General features: G+C 41.6%; 1 protein-coding gene across 12 annotated transcripts in view; it reads right to left on the reverse strand.

The window, feature by feature from the left end:
• The window catches only part of THRB (thyroid hormone receptor beta), a 468459-nt gene that overhangs the window by 151734 nt on the left and 296356 nt on the right, over nucleotides 1-20369 (reverse strand). For 11 of the 12 annotated variants that reach the window (XM_056800353.1, XM_016426467.2, XM_056800351.1 and 8 more), the window contains exon 3: nucleotides 18092-18152. The exons of the other annotated variant lie outside the window; for it this stretch is intronic. In XM_056800353.1, coding sequence (XP_056656331.1) covers nucleotides 18092-18152 — 61 coding nt within the window. The remainder of the gene's footprint in view (nucleotides 1-18091; nucleotides 18153-20369) is intronic. 12 annotated transcript variants of the gene reach the window in all.

The raw sequence follows: 20369 nt of genomic DNA on the forward strand, positions 1-20369 counted from the left end.
GGCAGTTAAAAATATGCAGAGGTGCTCAAACTAAATGGCAATACTTTGAGAAATATTCTGGACCAATGTTTGCTCTGAGAAACATTGAGTTTGTAATTTTGGCAAGAGGATATTTCCCCCCTAAAATCTGAAATCTCTGGAATGTCAGGCAGCTATATTTTTCCCATTTCATACATGGAGAATTGTTTGAATAGTTCTCTGTGATGATTCTGGAAAGCTTGCACTTGCCTTTTCCCAGGTCTCTGGGGAGGAGGTTACCAGTGCATGCAGACATTTCAAGCTATACATGACAGGCTTGCTAGGGTCACCCAAGCTTATCTGCTTGTTCAGAAGGTTGAAGGGTTCTATTTATTACTACTTAGCCATGTACTTGGGGATATTACTTCTATTTTTCTGGAGAGCTGCGTTAATAAGAACCAAATCTTTTGTTTGTTGAGATACTTAACATTTAATTTGTTCATGGACATCGTAAAATATTCTAATGCATGAAACAAAGGAGCATGCAGTGGCTTTTCCTAGCTCTCCCACCCAGGAGATACTCCACCCTGAAGTTCATGATCATGATTAGTGGGACTTAGCTTTGACCATCAATTCATGAGGGGCCCCAGCCATGCTCATGCCATTCTTGGCTTGACTCACTCTTTGGAGTTTTCTACAACTTCACCAGCATTCCCTGTGTGGTTCCCTGTGGGCACTCTTTCCTCTCCTTCCAGTGCCTCCCCCCACCCCCCAACAGAATATGAGTTCTTTGAGGGTAAGGACTATCTGGCTTATATTTGAATCCCTGGTGCTTAACACATAGTAAGTGCTTAATATTTACTCTCTTCCCTCCCTACTCCTTTTCTCCCTCCATTTTATCCCAATGAAACCTTTAGAGGTGTAGCCTGAGGGTTTAAAAAGGATGGCCAAAATCCATGAACAAAATAAAGAAAAGATAATTTTCCTGAAGGTGGCAGAGGTTCTCTAGAGTGTCAGGCTTAGGGCCAAGAAAACCTGGGTTCAAATACTCCTCTTTATCCTTACTGAACCCATCATTGGAAGTCTTCCTACAGAGGCTGGATGGACATGCTTGCCTACTAGGTTATGGCAGGGATCCTCTCAAAGAAAGGTTGGTGTCTAAATCCTGAGTCCACAGTCAAGTCAATCTCTCAAAGACTCGCGCTTACAATTGCTAAGATGGCAGAATAAAAAGCCACCAGTGTTTGTCAACCAATCAGAACTCCAGACTACCATGAAACAATCAAGGCCTCACTTTCCCTACTTGTACCATGGGGGAAACAATAACACCACTGCCCATCTGGCCCAATACTAGGTAAATTTTTTTTACTGGCACAAGAAGCCCCCAAGGAAGCATCTCCTTCTTATCAGTGAAGATTGGAGCCTGCCCTGCTAAGTTCATTTATTTCAGTTATGTCTAACTCTTTGTGACTCCATTTGGGGATTTCTTGACAAAGACACTGGAATAGTTTGCCACATCCTGCCTGCTCTAGCTAATTTCACAGATGAGGCAACTGAGGCACACTTGGTTAAGTGACTTGCCTAGGGTCACATAAAATACTTTGTAGAACTGAAAACCTTATTTAGAAGTTTGTTATTTACAGTTTTCTTTTGATTATCAAGCCAAAAAGTATATAGAAATCCTATAAAATCAGCAGATCCTTTGAAGTATTGATTTTCAGAGTATAAAATACTGATTGTCTAGAATTTTTAATCTTTAACACAAAGGGCTGGTGCTCTACTTACAGCTTATTTCAATTTAAAAAATAATGTTTCACTAAGAAGCAATAGCACTCACTGTGTCTCTCAAAATAGTCATCATTCCCAGCCAAGAAATGAAACCAGGAGCTCCTCGGTAAAGATTTAATTTGACCCAACAATGTTAAGCATCCTACATACAAGGCATTTAAAAGGGGATCTGAATATCCCCAGATGTTTGTCCTGCTCTTTTTTCTGGAGATGATCAATGAGTTCTTCCAACTGTCATTTTGTTTTCTGTGATCAGAAGTTTGGGGGAATGCTTCTTCTATTATTTCCTTCATATCTTTTTGTCCTGCTGTGTTTCTTTTGGGAGATCTGTGATCCTTAAGTTGTTTCCATGCATCCTATCTTGGAGATATGTTTGTTTTGCTTGCATTAATGAGCATATTTTCTTTCAATGTTTTTGGTTTTTGCTTTGTTCCTCTAGATCGTCTTTCAAATTTGAGTTGCATTCCCAATCTAGTCCAGTCTCTTCCATTTCTTTTGTGAGGCTCGCCATTGCAGATTCCAATTTTTCTATTCTGCGCAATAATTTTGCTTTGAAGGACATAGATTCTTCTTTCATAATTTTCATTTCTCTTTGGAACCTCCGAGGAATACGGTTTTGTGGTTCCATGTCCTTCTCTAGTTCCCCAGAGATCTCTCCTCCATCAAATCTTGGGTCATTTTCCTTTTTTGAATAATATTTATTCCTACATGACAGAACTTGTTTATTAGGTCTAGCGGCCATTTACTTTTTGTTGTTGTTGTTTACTCTATTGATTTGTTTGCTTACTTTGAAGTTTTTGAATTTTCTTCCTGAAATTGTTGGTAATTTCAGTCTTTTTTTGATTTCCTCCTCTCTGATGGTGGGTGCTGAGCTTTAAAACCATAGTGGAGTATAGCCCTTAGTGAAATGCCGCTGGACCACCTTCACCAACATGATGTCCTGTCTCAATATCCTGGTCTACTACTTGTGCTTTTGGCTCTTTGGCAGCATTACTGACCTCAGTGCTGTCCATGTGGCCCAGTCAGATCTCCATGGCACTGGTAAGAGGGAGGGGACAATGGGGGGTATAGTTGGGTTTTGTTACAAGCCACTGTGGGTTAGCTCAGCTAGTGTAGGCTCCAGCTGGCAATGTTGGGATGCTGAGGGAGCTACAGGTAGAAGTCAGGTTATGGTTTGCTTTGTGGTTTTTTGGTTTACCTTCTTTTGGATTATGGATATCCTAAATCACGGAGACAGCTCAAGTTTCTTTATCGTTAGCCCATGAGTTTTGTCTTGGAGAGTTTCAGAAATTTGAGAGGATGAGAGAAAAGAACAAGTTCTCCATCTTGTTTATCATTGTTTGGTCTTACTTTTAATATACAAACTTATACTGTGGTAGAATATAAATAAGCTCCTTGAGGGCAGAAACTTTCATTTAATGGCTAATGTTTATAGCACTTACTATGTGCCAGGTACCATGCTAAGCACTTTATAATGATCTCAATCCTCACAACAATGCTGGGAGCTCAGTGCTATAATTTGCAGATGTAGCTTCACCCAAAAGAGGAAGAGGAAGATGGGGTCATAAAAAGAAAAACAAATATGAAAGAGCTGGGATTGTTATTGCTGAGTTGTGGCTACATCTGACTCTTCAGAGTTTTTCTTGGCAAATATACTCATGTGGTTTGCCATTTCCTTTTCTGGCTTATTGTACAGATGAGGAAACTGAGGCAAATAGACTTGTCCAGCGTCACCCAGCTAATAAGGTATGTGAAGTTGTATTTGAACTTGAGTATACCTTACTCCAGGCATGGTACTCTGCCCAGTGTACTAGTACCTGCCCATTGTCATTGTATTACCAGTGCTGGTGTCTAACAGTGCCTCATTCTTTGTAGATATCTAATAAATGCTTATTGATTAATAATGGGAGTGGGAAATTATGCACCTAATTAATGGGAGAGTAGGACGAGTTCAAAGGAGAAATCTGAGGAGGGAGATCCCTTTCAGTGCCTACTCCTGGAGCAGGTGAGAGGATGATTAAGAATGACACTATTCTTTGCCTTATGGAGCTTGGGGAGAAGAGGGGATTTGACATCTATACAGTTCAGTGAACAACAACGATAACACTGGTTAGCATTTATTAAGTGTTTATGGTTTGCAAGATGTTTTATAGGTTACCTCATTTCATCCAATGCCAGTTCCCCCAGTCTCCTAAGTCAATTAGTCAGCATGCCCTGATTAAGGACTATTGAGTGCCAGTACTGAGCTATATGCTGGGAAAACAAAGAAAAAGCAAAAAAAAAGTGCCTGCCCACAGGGAGCTTACATTCTAATGGGCAGAGAGTGATGGAAGCAAAAGAGGAAATTCTGATAAAGTTCTCAAAGAATATGTGGGGAAGGAGAGAACACACATAACTAGGGATGATGAAGGATCAAAGGCATACTGTGTTCCAAAATTCTCAGCACAGTTTAAAACTATTCTCTCTCTCTCTCTCTCTCTCTCTCTCTCTCTCTCTCTCTCTCTCTCTCTCTCTCTCTCTCTCTCTCCCCCCCCCGCCTTCCTTCTTTAGTTCCCCATATATATTAAATATATACATATATTCTGGTTATGATTCTGGGTACTCTCTAACTACCATGCTCTACTGTCTTTCATAGTCTGATTTCTTTTAATTAAAATGAGTTTTTTAGACTTGGTGGCCACAAAGTTCTCTTGGAGCTAAATGTCATGACATATGAAATTATTATTTCTGAGAACTCGAATTTCCTCCACTAATAAGATGTGAATCAGAGGCCCGAAGATCCCAATTTGGAAATGTTTTTGGTTGAGGAGGAACTCCCTGTAAACTTTCTTATACCATTATTTATGTATAGAAATAGAGCATATCTTGGGGGAGAATGGATGAATGAATAAGTACTTATCAAGCTCTTACTATGTGGAAGGCATCATGGTAAGTGCTAAAATTCCAAGTACAACAAGGGAAGACAGTTCCTGCTCTCAAGGACCCCCCCCCTTTTGTTTTAAAAAATTCCTTAAAATTCTTTATTTAATTAATTTAGAATATTTTTCTATGCTGACATGATTTATACTCCTCCCCTCTCTCACCTCCCTCCCCTACTCCATAGCCAATGCTCAATTCCACTGGGTTTTACATATGTCATTGATCAAGACCTATTTCCATATTATTGATAATTTCACCAGGGTGATCGTTTAGAGTCTACATCCCCAATCCTATCCCCATCGAACCATGTGATCAAGCAGTTGTTTTTCTTCTGTGTTTCTACTCCCACAGTTCTTCCTCTGGATGTGGATAGCTTCTTTTTCCTAAGTCCCTTAGAACTGAAGGACTTCACATTTTAATAGGGGAAGAGTACACCTATGGGGGCTCCAGTGGCCAGAGATGGCTATTTTTCACAGGAAGGTCAGAGTGAATGGTAAGAGGAGTAATACAGAGGTTGACTGACTTGTCCCTATCAGAAATGACAGTGCTAATTTGGTTACTATTCTCTGTAACAGATTTGGAAAGGGGATAGAGTTCAGGTTGGAACAAAGGCAACATAGAATGGACATGGTTGGGAAGTGAGACCCAACAAGTTTAAGCAAATGTTCACCAACTAGAACCCAGGGTCATCTCTTTTGGATGGTATGCAGGAATTAGGCCATGGAATTGACTAGGAAGTGGAAAGCCCAAGGGTGGTAAATTCTGCTGCCATAACAGCAGAGAAATGTTGCCGTGAACAGTGCTTGCACCTCCCTGAAGTCAGATGTCGAAGCCATTTTTCATTTAAAGAGAGCTGTGATTTTCTCTATTTGCCTTCATGACACTGCTTTATACTGTGTAATTCTCATTTATGTGGTCAGTCCTCCAAAGAGATTCTACCCAAGGTAATGGGTAGAATGGGCTCTTGTTCACTCAGTATCTAGACAACTTCCCCGGCTGTCCATCTTATTGCTTTTCATTTTCATAGGATGAGTAACCCTTCAGCCTTTCTAATCATATACAATACCATCAATCTAGAGTTGGAAGGAACTTAAGAGATTATCTGCTCTAATCTTCTGATATTTATAGATAAGGAAACTCAAGCGATATACCTAAGAATAAGAGGAGGCTGGGGGCAGCTAGTTGGCTCAATGGATGGACATCCATCCCTAGAGATGTGGGGTCTTGGTTTCAAATCTGGCCTTAGACACTTCCATTTGTGTGACCCTGGGCAAGTCACTTAACCCCCATTGCCTAACCCTTACTGCTTTTCTGCCTTGGAACCAATATACAATATTGATTCTAAGATGGAGGGTAAAGAGTTTTAAAAAGAGAGTCTTCTGTTTGGATTCTGCCTATGTTGTGGGCCAGAAGGTTGGTATACCTGGGACAGCTTGGGTTAACTCCCAACCTTACCCACACCATCAGCCAGGGCATTAGGGAATATTGAATTAACTAGCCCTGAAATCTAGCTATGGGCCTTTTGGGTAAGTAATCCATAAGGTCTGCTCTATGGCTTGAGCAGGGAGCTTCTAGGACTTCACAGAACCTTCTGGCTGCTGTTTTTATCTCCTTGGGGGCTGCTTTTCCCCAAGGGTCAGTGACTATGTGTTTGGCAACACAATTATCTTCTCTGAACCCTCAAGCTCCAAGTGGTCCCTGGAACCAGGGGAGCAAATGCCTCCTAGGAAAACACAAGCCACCCTCCATGAATGAACATCTTAGATCAAAGTCATTGTCTTATCCTGTTTGATGGCATCACTTAGGTGCTTTCTGAGCAATGTTATCTCTATATTTGCAGCTGTCAGAGATGCATATCATGTGTGGGGGAGGACACTTATTTATAACGAATCTTGAAAGCTGTATTTTCTTCTACCAAGTTAAATACTTAAAAAAACAAACCACAGAAGGTAAACAAACATGGCAGGATCTTGTACTCTCTGCACCCCGAGTTGACTGTTGATCATGAAGTTCTGGTTTAGAAAATCACCCAAAAAAGTCTACTTCTTCCCTTCTCATGTTTTCATCAAGGATACCACTGATCCATGCATAGACCATTTTCCTAAGGACTGACAAACAGGAAAGGAAGAGTATGAGGGTCAGAAGTAGCGGATGCTTTCTCGGTCCCTTTTTAAAGAAAATAATAGAACTATGATCTCGCCCATCCTTTCAGATTTTACCTCTTTAAGATATCTTGAAATCTACTTCACTTTTTTAAAAAAAATCTTTAAAGATATGTCACTTTCAGTGAAGATCAACTCTAGATGCACATTTGGCTATGTAGCAGCATTTTCCCCAGCCTCAGGTTTTTAGGTAAAATTTCCTCATAACCAGGACTGATGTGGTGGAGTCCAAAGACAATAATACTGATATTGCCACTGATAGGCTGGGAGGACTGTTCCATCCTGTGTTCTCATTCCAGTTTCATCGACATTTGCACGGAGGGTGATCTGGCTTAGATGGGCTTCATTCTGAGTTCTCTCCAGACTCATTTTCTTAGATGCTTTATCACTATTTTGCGAGGTCACACTGTGTACAATCATTGATCACCCTTTTTCATAAAGCTAGGTAGGACAGCAGAATCCTGAACTGGAGTTAGAAAGACCTGAGTTCAAATATGACCTCTAGCTTTTGTCACTTGCCAGCTGTGTGGTTCTAGGTAAGTCATTTCATCTGTCTGTATCTCAGTTTCATGTAATTATTAACATATGCCTTGCAGGATTGTTGGGAAGATCAAAAGGGTTTTTAAAAAACCCTTTCTTTCTGTCTAACTGTGCTTTGGTTCCGAGGCAGAAGAGTAGCAAGGGATAGGCTAGACAACGGAGTTAAGTGACTTGCCCAGGGTCACACAGTTAGGAAGTATCTGAGGCCAGATTTGAACCCAGGACCTTCTTTCTCTAGGCCTGGCTCTCAATCCACTGAACAACCTAGCTGCCCCACCAAAAGCTTATTTATCCTTGTAAAACAATTCACAAACTTTAAGGTGCTCTGTAAATATTAGTTGTGATTATTGCTTGGAACATATTGTCTCCTGGCTCGCCATCTGAGTGGGTGTCTTTCTACCTCAGTTTGGCTGACTTGCTTGCCCTATGCTGGCAGCTGGTGGGGATGGCTGGTTCCTTGCCCACAGAAGGGTTCCTTCCCTGGGCAATGACTATGAAGGTTGGGCTGTAAGGAGATAATACCTGGACTACCCACTGAACAGGGGCACTGTGAAGCTCAAAAGAGAAAACCAACATTTTAAGGAAGTCATCACCAAACCTTGAAGCAGTCAAGTGGGACAGTAGATAAAGGGTTGGACTTGGAGTCAAGAAGACCTGAGTTTGGGTACCGTTGGGCATATCACTCAAATTCTCTTGGACTCAGTTTCCTAATCTGTTAAATAGAAACATTAACTTACTTCTCAGGATTGTTGTGAGGACTGAACAATATAACATATATAAAGTGCTTCATGAACTTTAAGGCAATCTGTAGAGTTCTTATTTTCTTTACATCACATCTGTCCCCAATATGTCTGGGTACGGAACTTAATAACTATCCATGGAAGACAGGAATGCCAGCTCCTTGAAGCCAGGAACTAATTTTTTTAGAGCATGAGATGCAGTAAGTGTTTAAATATGTAAATAAAGATGTGGTGACTCATTCGTTCGATTTATCAAGATTCTTGAGCCTAGCTACATCTAATTCTTTTCTTGAAGGAAAAATCTATGATAACCAGTTACAAAGCTTATGAATAGCCTTCTAGCAAATGGATTTTTCTGTTTCTCAAACTCAATTTACATTTTCTGTCATTTTTTGCCATCTTTTTCCATGTCAACTTTGTCCAGATGTCACCACGCATCAAGTTAATATCACATTGACAATCTGATTCTGTTATTAGATTTCTCCTGTTTCTTTATCAATTGCATTGTTTATTGGCACCCAAATGGTAATTATCATCAAGGTAGTATATTAGTTTAGGTTCACTGCAAACATTATAAGGCAAGATGGGCAAATGTTCCATGAAATGATGTTCCTTTGCTGCTTTTGGACACATAAGCCCACGTTCATCCACTCCCTTATTTTTTCATCCCAGGAGGGCTTGCAATTCCTCCATTTGCTGGCAACTTCTTTATATCTTTAGGAGTAGGAGTGTTAAGAGAGCTATCACTTAGTGTCTCCCAGAAATATGTTAACCCAGCACATCCTTGAACAAATAGAGGTAAATTAATGCTTGCAGATGAGCTAAGAACCATGTGATTTTTAGTAACCTTGTCCCATTTTCCACCATTTTACTGGCCACCATCTTGTTAGAAGTTGGATGGGATAATGGTTGTTATGTAAATCTGTCCATTTTATGGGTTCCCCTGGCAAAAAAAAAATGATCACCTTGTGACCTGTTTTCTAGGTTTGTCTTTAAAAAAAAAGTCCACTGTAAGGACCATTCCAGGTTGACAAACCTGCTAGAGCCTGCCCTTTGTTGACATTTTTTTGGACATTCATTTCAGTCATGTCTGACTCTTTGTGACCCCATTTAGGGTTTCTTTTGGCAAAGACATTGGAGTGGTTTGCCATTTCCTATGTTAGATCATTTTATAGATGAGGAAACTGAAGCAAGCAGGGTTAAATGACTTACCCAGGGTCATATAACTAATAAGTATCTGAGGCCAAATTTGAAGATTCAGGAAGATGAGTCTTCCTGACTCCAGTCCAGGCACTCTGTCCACTGTGCTACCTGGTTGCCCCTTTGTTGACGTAGCCTTTAAAAACCCAGGGTCACCTCCATGCCATAATAAAGCACTGAACCATTCTTCTGGTGGTCACTTACTCTTAATCATGGAAAATTATTATGTATTGCCATTATTGAAATTCAAAGAACACAGTTATCTCACCAGTCTACCATAACTACTCTGAACGAAGTGCCTAGTACAAATGGCGCTGACATTGAAAGTAGCCTTCTAACTTTATCTTTATTTTTCCCCTTGATATATTTTTAAATTTAGAAATTGAACATATGTTCAAGAAATTAATATTGCAGAGAACAAATAAAGATATTTTATTGAAAACAACCACAACAAACAAAACTCAAACCATTTATTTAACTGGTTACTACTAGAGGGCCTGCCAACCCAGGTTGTTTGACTAGTTGTCTGCCATCCTGGGAATTTGTCCAGTTACCTTTGTAGACAAAGTATAACACTGTTCAAGGATCAAAATGGCTAATGAATCTTTGTAAATCTCTATGATTCTGAAGTAATGAGTGATCCACACCCATAAAAAAATTTATAGGTCAAGAAAATGAAGCAATGTCTAAAGTAATGATTAAAACTCACCAGCTTCAGTACGGAGCCTTGTACTTGGCGTTGTTTTGTTTCATGAGAGCACAGGAAAGCCTAGACGTGAGGCCTGGTGGTTCACACTATAGCATGGTGCTTTTTCTGACCTAGAAACAGCAGTGTGGTGCCAAGGAAGAATAAGGCAGTAGGCTGGTCACACACATCTTAGTTTGCCTTTTCATCCCCATGCTGTCTGGCATACGGTAGGTATTCAATACCTCTTTCCTCTCTCCGATTACCTTCCATCTACTCTGTATGTACCAAATATGTTCCAAGTCAGCCTCAGACACTTCCCAGCTGTGTGAGTGACCCTGGGCAAGTCACTTAACCCCCATTACCTAACCCTTACTACTCTTCTGCCTTGGAACCAATACACAGTATTGATTCTAAGATGGAAGGGAAGGGTTTAAGAAAACTGTCCCTAGACATAGGCATCCCCACTGGGATAGAAGCTCCCTGAGGGTAGGGATTGTTTTTAAACTTTCTTTTCAATCAATCAATAAACATTTATTAAGTGCCTACTCTGTGCCAGGCACTAGGCTAAACACTGAGCTAACAAAAAGAAATCAAGACAGTCCCTCCCCTCAAAGCACCACAGTCTAATGGAGGAGGTGACAAGCAAACAGATTTACAAATAAGCTTGATATAGGCTAAATAGGAAATCATTAACAGAGGGGAGGCCCTAAAGATGAAAGCTTCTTACAGAAGTTGGGATCTTAGTTGGGACTTAAAAGAAGTCAGAGAAAGCAGTTGGGAGAGAAAAGGAAGGGGGGGGGGTGTAGTCCAGGCATGGCAGACACTCAAAGAACATTTCCAGAGCCAAGAGACAGAGTGTCTTGGTCATAGAACAGCCAAGAGGCCAATGTCTCTTGCAGAGTGTCTAACATAGCAGGCACTCGAGTGCTTGGGGCCTAAATGACTGGGCTGTAGATCGATCAACTTAATACTCTCTCCAAGAAGGCGATTTGTTTAATATGGGGTTGGAGCTTTGTGATAGGTGCCAAAGAGGAAGGGGAAGTGCTGGGGAGCAACTCGGACTCTGGGATGCAAGACCCAAGAGGTGGGAAGGTGGAAAATCTCAGGGGGAAGCAGCCACACACACAAGGGACCACCTAGAGGGCGGAGGGTGACAGAAGGGGCCAAATGGGGTCTGATGATCTGGGCTGGAGACAGGAAGGAGCTGAACTGGCTGAATCTCTGCTAGCTCCCCTGGGCTCTGCTGTTTCAAAAACAAAATAAACTTGGGTGGGGAAGGAGGGAATTGAGGAGAAATAAACAAAGGAGCTTCATTTTTCAGTCCCTTTGGACCTGTGCTCAGCTCCCCGAAGCTCTCCATGGTTCTCACAAGGACCGCTCCCATCTCTGGATTACTGTTGTACTTGGAAGTGGAGGCTGCCATGTGGCACTGGCATGAAATCCTTTTCTATTTATTTCATGAAGCTCAGGTTTGTGGGGACCCTCTGCTCCACTGAAGCGACTCACATTTCTAGAGCTAGACTATGTCCAAACTTTCCCTTTGAATGACCATATTCTGGGATGGGTGGTATAGGATGGTTGGGCTCGCAGGCAGGAAGATGTGGGTTCGGATCCTGTCTTTGACACTTTCATTCTGCATGACTATGGGAAGATCTTTGTGTCAGCATTCTCCTCTAGAAAATGGAGATAGTACTCCCTGATTCTCTTACCTCGTAGGATTACTGGGAGCCTCATAAAAGATGATGAATGTAAAAAGTATAATCTTTAAAGCCCTATATAAATATCAGTTATTATTTTGGTTTTGTCTGGAACCGTGACTTCACAGGAATGGGGAACTCCCATTGTGGAAACTACAATTACCAATGCAGACTGGAGACTCTTGTAACTTCCACAGGTAAGTAACTTTCTTTTCTTTTCTTTTCTTTTCTTTTCTTTTCTTTTCTTTTCTTTTCTTTTATCGTCTTCTCTTCTCCTCTCCTCTTCTCTTCTCTTCTCTTCTCTTCTCTTCTCTTCTCTTCTCTTCTCTTCTCTTCTCTTCTCTTCTCTTCTCTTCTCTTCTCTTCTCTTCTCTTCTCTTCTCTTCTCTTCTCTTCTCTTCTCTTCTCTTCTCTTCTTCCCTTCTCTTCCTTTCCTTTCCCTCCCCTTCCCTTTCCTTTCCTTCCTTTCCCTTCCCTTCCCTTCATATCCTTTCCCATCCCTTCCTTCCCTTTTCTTCCCTTCCCTTCTGTCTCAAAATCAATATAATGTGTGCTGGTTCTAAGGCAGAAGAGCAGTAAGGATGAGGTAATGAGGGTTAAGTGACTTGCCCAGGTCACACAGGATATATCTGAGGACAAATTTGAACCTAGGACCTTCTTTCTCTAGGCCTGGCTCTCAATCCACTGAACTACCTAGCTACCACCTTCTTATGGATGGACACTCAGTGAGTATTGAATTGGAGGCAAGACTAAAACACTGGTTTCTTTGAGTCCAAGAGCAGCCTCATCAAATCTCTGTCATCATTACCATTTTATGTATGAAAAAAATGAGTTGTTCAAGAAATTGAGTTGTTCAGACTTACATTGCTCTTAAGTGTCAACAGGGTATTTGAACCAAGATCTTTTTCCAGATTCAGTGCTTTCTACTAAACGTGGCCCCCAAATTCCATAATGATAGTAGGAGAGTATCTTTTGCTTCTACTATATCTGCTAAGGAGTCCATCACGGCCCTGGCATGTAGTAGGGCCCCAACAGACAACTAGTGATGAATGAGAATTCTTTTGCTTCCTCCCAAGTACTTGGCACAATTCTAGGCACATAGTAGGCACTTGATTCAATGTTTTCTGATTGAACTTTCTAGAAGAATTTTGCTTCAGGCATTGCAAACTGGTTAATGTAGGAAAATCAAATAGGTGCAGAAATAGTGAGTCTTTGGTATTTCCAAAGACACTAAAAGGTCTTGGTATTGATCCTGGGGTCCCTTCCAGTTTCCTTCTAGTTCCTATCTTGCTCTCACTGAGAACACCAAGCACTACTATACTAATTAAATATGGGGAGTCATGCAAAACCCATTTCTATAATAAATGCTTTTTGGATTGTTGATGGATTTGTTGGCTAACTTGAAGTAAGACCCGGAATGACCATTTCTACTGAGCTATACTAAATCCATCAATAATTCCATTGATGAGAGTCTATAAAGCACCTACTATGGGTCAGGTGCAGTGTTAGGCACTAGGGTTGTAAGTATAGAGAAGGGAACAATCCTCATTGGAAAAGGGCTTTCATTGTACATTTATAATCTGGTTTCCTCTTATAGAAAGAAAGTATATGCGATGGGTGTTCAAAGTAACCCAATTATATGAGCAAAGCTTTTTATCTTCTCAAAATTAGACCTAGAAGGGTGATTACATATTATTCTATTAGAAAAGGGTTCCAAAAACGATTCTTTCCGTTTTTCTGTTCTGCATCCCTATCTACATCAGACATCATGAGCACCTTAGAAACTCCTTTTGCAACCACTCATTTAAAAACGAATCCAGTCCCTGCTCTGTGTATCTTCTTCCACCAGCCTCATCTATTTAAAGTACTCCATGGGGGAGAGGGCTAGTACAATTTGAAAGTTTCACCTGTATGTGGATGATAATTTGAAGTTGGTTCAGGCTAGAGGGAGGTCCTTTTAAGATAAAAAACATCGTCATTTTTTGGGTATTTATTTAATCACAAAATATTGAAATAGAATTAGAAGTTATGAAGATTACTTGGACACATAATAGGAATTCCTTTGGGGCATGGTTGGCTAGAAAGGTGCTAAGGCCATTTGTCCTGTCATTTCAGGTGTGTCCAACTCTTTGTGACCTAATCTGGGGTTTTCTGGGCAAAGAGATTAATTAATAACAGTTTATCATTTTGAAATGGCTTCCAGCTCATTTTTCAGATGAGGAAACTGAGGCAAGCATGGTAAAATGATTTGTCTAAGGTCACACAGCTAGTGAGTGAGGTTGTCTGTGAAATCAAGATGAGTCTGAGACAATGGCTGAGGCCATTATCAGCCCAAAATGTTAAAAAATGATAGGACCTGGGGGAAGTGGAATCAAGAGGATGTGGGTTCAAAACTCATCTCTGCTACTTTACTTGTGCTATGGGGATCTTGGGCAAGCCACCTCACTGGCTTCTATCTCATCAGTTATCAAATAAATGAGGGGAGTTTGTCCAGATCAGTGGTGTCAAACTCAAGTAGAATGGGTGCCACTATAAGGAGCTGTGTGGACGCCATATTGACTTAAATTTTCCCATGTCATGCTGTCTATGTTCTATTGTACTGGCATGTGCTTTGTTCAATATTTCCAATTCCCTTTTAATCTGGTTCCACTGAATGTCTGCTACCACTGCGCTGCTCTGGATGACCTCCAGAGACCTTCTCCTTGCAAAGCTCAGATCCTGTGCTCTGAGATCCTGAGCAAATGAAATCAAGACTTTCATTCTCTGAACTTGCCCCCAGGTTCAACCAAGCAGAAAGGGACGTGGGATATTTCTGCCTGCAAATACCACTTTGGGGAAGCCTGGAAAATGGCTTTCACCACATTTTGTTTTGAACTATTAGCAGGGCTACTGGCATTCATGGAGCCCTAGACCCATAGTTTTCCATAACAAAGCAGCAAAGTCCCAGGACTTTGAGGTTGTTGTTTTCCAGGGAAAAGGAAAAAACCAGATCCAGAGTGGGTTTCCATATCAAAGCCTGGAGTGAGGCCTTGTAATTTGCTATGCAGTTTTCCTACTTTGAAGGAAGCATTTTTTTTTGAAACAAACAAACAGAAATGAGTTTAGTTATAGGTTTAGCTAATTTTGTTTGTTTTAATAAAGAAGGTCCTGATTTTTACTTATACAAATACGTAATTAAATAGATGGGCCTGTGGGATCTTGGCTAAATCGTGAGGGTCTCTAAGGGGGCAAATTTGGTCAGGAAGGAGGAAAATAGCTTCTTGGGTTCCACTTGCCTGGGCCATGCAGGGGGGTGGGGGTGGGGGACAAAAAACAATGGATTGGGAATTACTGGATGACGGTTCAAATCCCATCTGGGCCACTTCCTACCCAGGTGACAATGAGGAAATTTTTTGGGCCTCCCTCAATTTCCTCATTTGTAAAATGAGGGTGATGGAATTTCACAACTGTTTTTAAGAAATATTAAAAGATCAGAGGGCAAGGTAGGCGGTGCAGTGGGTGCCTGTAATCAGGAAGACCTGAGTTCAAGTGAAGTCTCTAACAGTTTCTAGCTATGTGACCCTGCGAAAGTCATTTCATCCTATTTGCGTGTTTCCTCATGTTTAAAATGAGCCGGAGAAAGAAATGGCCAATGGGTCTAGTTATCTTTACCAAGAAAATGGGGTCATGAAGAGTCAGATACGACCAAGATGACTGAACAACAATCCTAGCTCTTTCCTATTTTTTTCTTGTTGAATTCCTCTTTCACCCCCTCTTCCTCATTTGTATGAGGCTACCTTCCTTCTTCATTTAAAAGAAAAAAAGACTTCTATTTGGGGCTAATTCCAGTTCCTTCCTGACTCCAGTCCCCATACAGGCAAAGCCAGCCGCATAATGGACAAGGCCTTTGATCCTGGCAAAACTGTTTTCCAGTTCAGACCTCAAAGAGCCTGCAGGTTCCCAAGATTTTTCCTTAGAGCAGGCTGGATTTAGAGTCTGAGGGTCTTGGTTCAAATCCGAGCTCTGACATTTTTAACTGTCACCTTGACTTAGAGTCATGCACAGACTCCATGCCAGGCACTGGGCTAAATGCAGGAAGAGAAAGAGAGGCAAAACCAGCCCAAATGCAGGAGATCACATATAAGGAATGACATACGGACAGGACCAGGGAAGGGCTTCCTTGGGGGAAGGTCTTAGCATAAAGGGGCATTGGGAAGCCTTCTGGCAGAAAATGGAATTTGAGTGGAGTCTTATAAGAAGTCAGGAGGGGGAGATGAGGGAGAAAATTCCAGAAATAAGGGAGAAATAGTCAAAATAAAAAAGAAAGACAAAACCCCAAGCCCCCCCGAGCTGTGCTGGTCTCAGTTTCCTCATACAGAAAATAAGGGAGCTGTAGGCAGTTTGACACTGGAATTATGGGACCAAAGTTTAGATTCGGTCCCTAGAATTTACTGCCTGTGTGACCATGGGCCTTACCGGGAGAGTGAAAGTTCCATTTCCTTATTTGTAAAATGAGTGGCTAGGACAAGATAATCTCTAAGGTCTCTCCCAGCTCTAAATCTATGACCCAATGAATAAAGGCCATATCAGATTATTATGGTTGAGTTGGGGCAACGAGGTGGTAGAGTGGAAGAGCACTGGTCTTGGAATCAGGAATACTCATGTTCATGAGTTCAATTTATTTAACCCTGTTGGCCTCAGTTTCCTCATCTGTAAAATGAGCTGGAGAAGGAAATGGCAAACTGCTCCAAAGATTTGCCAAGAAAACCCCAGATAGGATCACAGAGAGTAGAATACAACTGAAAATGATCAAACAACTCCAAGGACATGGAGAAGCTCTCTTCGGGGCAGCTGGATGGATGCTTCAATGGATTGAGACCCAGGCCCAGAGATGGTAGGTCTTGGGTTCAAATTTGACCTCAGAAACTTCCTAGCTGTGTGACCCTGGGCAAGTCACTTAATCCTCACTGCCTATCCCTTACTGCTCTTCTGCCTTGGAACCAATACCCAGTATTGATTCTAAGATGGAACGTAAGGGTTTAAAAAAAAAAAAAGAATCTCTCTTAGCTTGATTTTTTTTTCACTCCTCCTTACCCCCCTCACCTACTCACAAAGCTTGTTAAAATATGCTCAAATAAATGCCTTCCATTTAATACAAATTTCTCCCCCCAACTGGTTTGAGCAAGAATACGGAAACGTTTGGCTGTGCCCTTCACCTTCCAACCAAACAGAAGCCCAGTTGCCAAGTATTAAATGTGTATGATCTATGAATTAGGGGAAATCCCTGGAAACTCTAAAAGGTCTCTCTTGGGGAAATGAAAAATGGTATGATTTTGTACTCTGGTCAATGAAGATCTGCTGTTCTAAATCAAGAAGGGCTGAAATAATTCTGGGGTGATATATGGACAACAGGACCTCTCAGGGGACCCTAGGTATGATGGGAAATACAACCCACCCATCATAAGTGGATATCATTGAGGCTTATTCCACATCACTAGCAAACGTGGCTTGATGCCCTTCTTAGCCAGAGACAGGATGCATGAGAGGAGATGTAGGTTTCTTGTGATCAAGATCTTTTGTACATTATTGGGAGCACAGTCATGGATATTAAGTCAATAACACAACTTACGATCAATCAACAAATATTAAGTTTACTTCATGTGACAGGCACCTTGCTAGGTGTTGGGGATGCAAATACAAATCAAAAACAACTTCCCTCCCTAAAAGCATCTCTGCTCTTAGGGGGCCCACATTCTAAATGGGGATCAAGAAGCTTCAACTTAGCAGCTTCTTAGGATGGCCCCTGTGTGTCTCGTACCAATGGATTAGTAGAGATCACGGGTTCGGAGTGTCTTATGAAAAGATGAGGATAAAGGAAATTTGTTTTAAATGGGTTTTAAGGCTGAAATTCTCTTGGTGGCTGTCAATATCATAGACTGACCTCCTGAAAACCATATCCACAGTGCCCACACGAAGATCACTTCACATATGAAAACCATAATTTCTTGGCATTCAGAATCCATCTGTCAGCATCTTCTCAATTTTGTGCCCTGAGGAAAAGACCCAGTTACCCCACCCTAGTTAGAACTTTGATGCCAGCTCTCTACATGGAGACCTCAGGAGAAAAGGAAATGATTTCTAAGGCATATCTAACACTAATCTGATGAATTCCAGACCTCCAATTAGGGAACCCGCTGTTCTCATTGTATAAAAAGGCAAGGTCTTTGTCCTTAGGAAGGTTGCATGATTTGGGACAGTGACTCAGCCCATGGTTGGACATGGAAACATGGCAATGTCAATGCAGTCCTTCACGATGAAGGCATGGGCTTGGCTAGTTCTCCTCATGCATGCATGACTTGCCTCGTCATCACATAACTGAGACACGTAACGCAAGGGAAGATTAAGAGTGTGAAAACTTACCCAGGTTATCTCCAGAGATGAGAGGCAACATTGCCACCAAGGTCAACAAGGGCAGCCGTTCCTACAAGAAAGGACAGGCAAGCACTACCCATTAGAACGGGGAAGTGTGAGTGGTCAACTTCTACCGTCCCTGATGAACGGGAAATCAACCTCAGCGCAATGATAATAACAGCTGGCGTGAGCAAAGTACATTACAGACATCATCTCACTGGAGTCCCACTACGACCCCATAAGCTATCATTATCCCCATTTTACAGATGAGCCAACTGATGTTGGATCATTCAGTCACATGGCTAACGTCTAAGGTAGGATGTGAACTCAGGTCTTCCCAACACCAAGTCCAGAGATCTCTCCACTGAATTGTTGAGCAACCTATATATAGAGGGACTCTGTCCAGATTTAATGTTTATTCTATGGGAAGAAATATGAAGTTACCGATAAAAATTAAAATAGCATCCAACCTTACACCTCAAAAAAGTGATCAATAATATTAGTTTATCCTTTATCTCAGCTTTCCATTTCCCCCCCTTACACATATTAGGGAAGTGGGTTGTAGTGAAATAAAAGTGAGATAGAAGACAAATCTCAGTGCTATGGATTCTTGCTCCCTGTGTTCTCTTGGGCAGGTCATTTTCCTGAGTTTCCCAACCTACATAATAAGGACATATATCGGGGTTACACTTATCGTTTTGCTTGTTTTGAGGGGTGGGAGAAGGAAGACCCATGATTTTATCTGTATAGGGAGTTCTGGGTGATAACTTTCTTTTTCTAGACCTTCTCTGGCACTTATATACTCTTGAGAGCCTCCTGGGACGCTGAGAAGGTAAGTGATTCTCCTACAGGCAAATATCTGTCATTTGTCAGAAGAGGAACTTGAATTCAGGGCATCTGGATGGATGCCATCATCTCCCTACCTACTAGCTTGATATGAAGGTCAAAGTCACTGACAGAAAAGGTTTCCAAAATCTTCAATGCCTATTGAAATGCCAGGAGTCATTATTACTAGGGTTTTCCTCCCCTCTTAGGTCTTACAGCTCCCTCTAGCACCTCCCCAAAGAGAACAACCCATCTTATATTACACCATGAGCTCACGGCTGTGCGTTTAAAGTTTAATAGAGCAGGCTCTATCCGCTACTCGACACGGTAGATGGCTATCACAACTCATGTGCTTTTAATTTTCAAGTCAAATGATGTGGGAGGAGACCGTGGGTCTTTCTGACTTCAAGTGTAGCATTCTAACCAATGGGAGACATGGTCTCTCCAATGATGACTGAGGACCCAATGATGAGGACCACCAATGGCTGAGAATGCAGGTCCCCGAGGGCATGAGTATCCAGTCTTCAACATGGCTTTTTCCAATCTGCTCTGATGGACATTTTAATTCACATCTAAGTAAAGATGCTCTTGTTTAAGCACAAAATACATGGATAAAATGGAAATGGATCCTTCTCAGAAGAATGCACTACAGAAGATCAAGTGGGAGGGGCAAGTCTGAGTTGGGAAAGGGCCTGGGGGACAGAATTCAATCTAATTATCCAAATAAACAGAGAGTAAGAAGATCCGAAGCCATTTAATCAAATCAGCCAGCAGGCTTGGGTGCTAACAATATGGGGATCTATCTATAATGTCATTACTCAGACCAGCACGTAATTAGATCCACCTAAACTCTGCCAGCCAAGGCTTAAGGGAGAGTTGGTGGCATCTGGACAATTCTCACAAAGGCCTGAAAATGAAATGCATCCCATGGTGCTATCCGATGATAGGCCAGTCTGACAGATGCTGGCGATCAGAATCAACTTGTTGCTTAGGGAGGCTGGTTTGGGTGGCAGAAAGGGCACTGGCTTAGGAGTCAGGAGAACCAGGTTCAGGTTTAAACTCTAACCAACCATCTGGCCATAGGCAATTTACTTAACATTTCTAAGCCTCAGTTTCCTTAGCTATATCATGGTGGATGTAAAAGTGCTGGACTAGATGATCTCTAAGGTCCTTTCTGACTCTAATATCCCAGACCACAAATAAGGGTCTTTAGGAATTCAGAGCATCATAGACTTCAAAATGGAAGGGAGCAGAGGGATCATCTGGCCAAAAGGAGAATTGGGATTTGAATTCCTGTGTGATCCTAAGCAAATCACTTATTATCTGTTAGGACTCAGTATCTTCAGCTACAAAAATACCCAACCTCTATGGACTTTTTCACCTCTACATCTAGGTCACCCCAATCTCTCTCAGTTTCCTTAGCTGTAAAAGAGGCACTTGGATGAGTTGAAATTTATGGTTT

The sequence above is a fragment of the Monodelphis domestica genome, chromosome 5 (assembly GCF_027887165.1).
Source record: "Monodelphis domestica isolate mMonDom1 chromosome 5, mMonDom1.pri, whole genome shotgun sequence".
Lineage (NCBI taxonomy): Eukaryota > Metazoa > Chordata > Mammalia > Didelphimorphia > Didelphidae > Monodelphis > Monodelphis domestica.